General features: G+C 43.4%; 1 protein-coding gene across 2 annotated transcripts in view; it reads left to right on the top strand.

The window, feature by feature from the left end:
• LOC122563055 (coronin-2B-like) overlaps positions 1 to 4,327 on the top strand; it is a 162,224-nt gene that overhangs the window by 139,217 nt on the left and 18,680 nt on the right. For both annotated transcript variants that reach the window (XM_043716406.1, XM_043716415.1), the window contains one exon: positions 2,608 to 2,698. In XM_043716406.1, coding sequence (XP_043572341.1) covers positions 2,608 to 2,698 — 91 coding nt within the window. The remainder of the gene's footprint in view (positions 1 to 2,607; positions 2,699 to 4,327) is intronic.

Raw genomic sequence — 4,327 nt, forward strand, 5'->3', positions numbered from 1 at the left:
GTAGGTAAGTCCCCCGGGGCGGCTGTGGACGCCTTAGCTGCCGCTGGAGAGGGTGGGGGGCGAGATCCTGCTTGTTGAGAGCTGCGGGCTCCCTTCCCTTTAGTCATTTTTACTAAAGATTAGATTGTTTAAATTTAATATTAAACAACTAATTAAATTAAACAGCTATTATAAATGATTTGGTGAGTGTGGTGGGGGTGGGTGATCCACTTTACCCAAGTCTTGGGAGGAGCACTGTAGACTCAAACTTGCTGGGTCGCCGCCATCTTGGATCCCCCCACCTAGAACATTTTAACCAGGTAGTTACTAGCTTTTTTGCTATGTTTTTGACCTTGATCATAGATCTAAATGAACATTGTTCATTTTTGTAGCATTGATTACATTTTCCCAATATAGTAGCTTCTGAACATAATCTTAAACTAGAAATTCCACACTGATTTGCAAGGAATGAATTCCCTCAGTGATTTCAAGTTTTGCCGCCTCCCAGTGAGGTCCGTGTTCTGCTTTTGACTGGTTGAAACTGTTCTGTCTCCTTTGTAGCTTCCTTCTGTTTAACATTGCAGTGGCTGCCCTCTCCCTGACACCTTGTAGTCTACCTCTACCTGACTTGCAACCTCCTTCTGTCCGACTCTCCAACTTGCAGCTTCCTCCTTCTCTCTCTCTCCGTATATTCTTCTCTTTTGCATCCTGTGTAAAATGCAGCCCCCTCCAGCTCACCTATGACAGCAAGGAGGCATTGCTCAGACACAACTGAGAGTAACCTCTAGATCCGTCTTCTGGGATCCAGCTATGTTCTGGCTCCCAGAGGCAATCATCCAAGGTCTGAACCTGACCAAACATAAATGCAGTGACTTGCTCTCCTGGGCTATAAGACATAGGAGCAGAAGTTAGGCCATTCAGCCCATCAGTCTGCTCCGCCATTCAATCATGGCTAACATGTTTCTCAACCCCATTCTCCCACTTTTCCCTTGTAACCCTTGATCCCCTTGATACTCAAGAACCTGTCTATCTCAATCTTAAATGTACTCAATGCCCTAGCCTCCACAGCCTTGTGGCAATGAATTCCATAGATTCACCACTCTAGTTGAAGCAGTTGCTCCTTATCTCCTTTCTAAAGTTATTCCCTTTACTCTAAGGCTCTGTCCTTGGGTCTTAGTCTCTCCTAACAATGGAAACATCTTACCAACATCTATTCTCTTCCAGGCCATTCAGTATTCTTTATGTTTCAATTAGATCCCTCCTCATCCTTCTAAACTCCATTGCATATAAACCTGGAGTCCTCAAATGTTCCTCATATGTTAAGCTTTTCATTCCTGGGATCGTTCTCATAAACCTCCTCTGAGCACACTCCATGGCCAGTATATCCTTCCTGAGATATGGGGCCCAAAACTGTACATAATACTCCAAATGTGGTCTGATTAGATCCTTATAGAACCTCAGAAGTACATCCCCTCTTTTATATTCAAGTCTTCTCAAGGTAAATGCCAGCATTGCATTTGCCTTCCTAACTACTGACTTGAGAGAATCCTGGACTTGAATTCCCAGTGCACTTCAGACTTCTGAATTTTCTCCTCATTCAGAAAATATTACATGCCTCTAATTCTTCCTGCCAAAGTGCATGACTTCAAACTTTCCCACATTATACTCCATCTTCCGTTTCTTTGCCCACTCTCCTAAACCGTCCAGATCTTTCTGCAGCCTCCCTGGCTCCTCAATGCTACCTATCCCTCTATCTATCTTTGTATCATCTGCAAATTTAGCCAGAATGCTCTCAGTTCCTTCATCTAGATCGTTAATGTAAAAAGTGAAAAGCTGTGGTCCCAACATTCAGCCTTGCGGAACACCACTGTCACCGGCGGCCATCCTGAGAAGGACCCTTTTATCCCCACTCCCACCCCCCCCCTTTCTGCTAGACAGCCAAGATTCTATCCATGCTAGCACCTTGCCTCTGACACTGGGCCCTTATCTTACTCAGTCGCCTCCTGTGCAGCACCTTGTCGAAGGCCTTCTTGAAGTCCAGATAGATAATATCCATAAGTTCTCCTTGATCTAACCTTGCTTGTTACTTCCTCAAAGAATTCTAGCAAATTTATCAGGCATGACTTCCCCTCAATGAAACCAGGCTGACTTTGCCCTAATTTATAATACCCCTCCAAGTCTTCGGAAAACTCATCCTCCACAATGGATTCCAGGATTTTACGTACGACTGAGGTCAGGCTAATTGGTCTGTAATTTTCTGTCCTTTGCCTTACTCTCTTTTTAAACAGGGGTGCCATATTAGTGATTTTCCAGTCCTCTGGGACATGCCCTGATTATAATGATCCCTGAAACATCACCACTAATGCCTTCACTATCTCTTCAATTATCTTCATTAGAACTCTGGGGCGTGGTCCATTTGATGTGAGTGAAGGCTAGGTGATAGGCCATCAGAGACTTGGATAAGCTCAGGTCTGTGGCAGGTGGAAAGTGGGAATCCATAACAGGTAAAATTGGACTTGAAAAGTATTCTAAAGAAGCCAGAGATTGCATGCAATTGTTATGATGGACAAAGGATACTGATGCAGATGCAGCCAATACAGTCATTCTATATCCCCATGTATCTTGCAGTCTGAATCATACCAGGATGATATCTATCCAATGACAGCCGGAGCACAGCCAGCAATGACTGCACAAGAATGGCTCAGTGGAGCCAATAAAGGTCAGTCTTAGACATGTTTTACTTGGCTAAGTCTTCTGAAAAACATTAACTTTAACGATGTCGTCATCAAAGCACGTTTATTTTCTGGTCTAGGCCAAGACTGCCCTTTTAGAGCACATGACATTAATGATTGTAAAAGATTCTGACCACCTTAGACCATGGACATGGTGTGTGAGGTTGACAATGTGGAGAGCTTGATCGTTCTTCTGAAATTTATTGTTCACTTTGTTAACTCTAAACCTTACTGATATAGTGCGATGATGCACCCCCCTGTTACCCACCTTGCTGTCAGGATTGTGGTGTTGTACCATGATGTTGGTCATCTGTGCTTTGTTGTGGGGTCTGACTTGTACACGTGCCCCATGTCTTCTGGTGCCACCTAGTTTACAGGTTTCTAGAAAAAGCTGGACAGCTCTTGGTAGGTGCAAGCAATCACATCAATTATAGATCCTCTAGGTTTGATGCTGCTTGGTGACTACAGCAATAGTTGAGAGCACAAAAAAAATACATAATTTTTATTGGCTTGCTGCTATCGTTTCATACTTGTGTCCTGTTTCAAGTAATGTGTCAACTGTGTGGCTTTTTCCTTAGCCCAAAGATCCTTCCTAAAATCCGCAAGTCTCTCACCATCACCAGCACACCATGCAAGATTCCCCAGCCAGGGAAGCAACCTCTCAACATCTTCTTTTTCTGGATAACCTCTAAACTCCAGCATCTCAGTTTCATTTAGTCTGTCAGTCATCCCACTTGTGTTCTACAGGGAAAGGTAGTGTTCTGATGTATGTCACTTATTAGAAAACTCAACATTTGTTCAACACAAAGTCTATTTGTACATGATTACAGAGTACATATGGATCTGGGAAGCTAGGGAGGAGATAGCAGAGCCTCTGGCTTTGATATTTGAGTGGTCATTGTCTACAGGTTTGGTACCAGAGGACTGGAGGATTGCAAATGTTGTGCCCTTGTTCAAGAAGGGCAGTAAAGATGACCCAGATAATTGTAGACCAGTGAGCCTTACTTCTGTTGTAGGAAAGGTTTTGGAAAGGATTATAAGAGATAAAATTTATAATCATCTAGCAAGCAACAATTTGATTTCAGATAGACAGCATGGTTTCGTCAAGGGCAGGTCGTTTCTCACAAACTTCATTGAGCTTTTTGAGAAGGTGACCAAGCATGTAGATGAGGGTAGGGCAGTTGACGTGGTATACATGGACTGCAATAAAGCCTTCAATAAGGTTCCACATGATAGGCTGTTGGATAAAATGCAGGGGCATGGAATTGAGAGTGATTTAGCAGTTTGGATTAGAAACTGGCTTTCTGAAAGAAGGCAGCGATTGGTGGTTGATGGAAAATATTCAGTCTGGAGTCCAGTTACTAGTGGTGTGCCACAAGGATCTGTTTTGGGACCACTGCTGTTTGTAATTTTTATAAATGACATAGACACAGGCATAGGGAGGTGGATTAGTAAATTTGCAGATGGCACTAAAGTCGGTGGAGTAGTGGACAGTGTGGAAGAATGTTACAGATTGCAGGGGGACTCAGATAACTGCAGAATTGGGCTGAGAGGTGGCAAATGGAGTTCAATGCAGCTAAATGTGAGGTGATGCACTTTGGGAAGAATAACAGGAA

Source organism: Chiloscyllium plagiosum, chromosome 2 (assembly GCF_004010195.1).
Source record: "Chiloscyllium plagiosum isolate BGI_BamShark_2017 chromosome 2, ASM401019v2, whole genome shotgun sequence".
NCBI lineage: Eukaryota > Metazoa > Chordata > Chondrichthyes > Orectolobiformes > Hemiscylliidae > Chiloscyllium > Chiloscyllium plagiosum.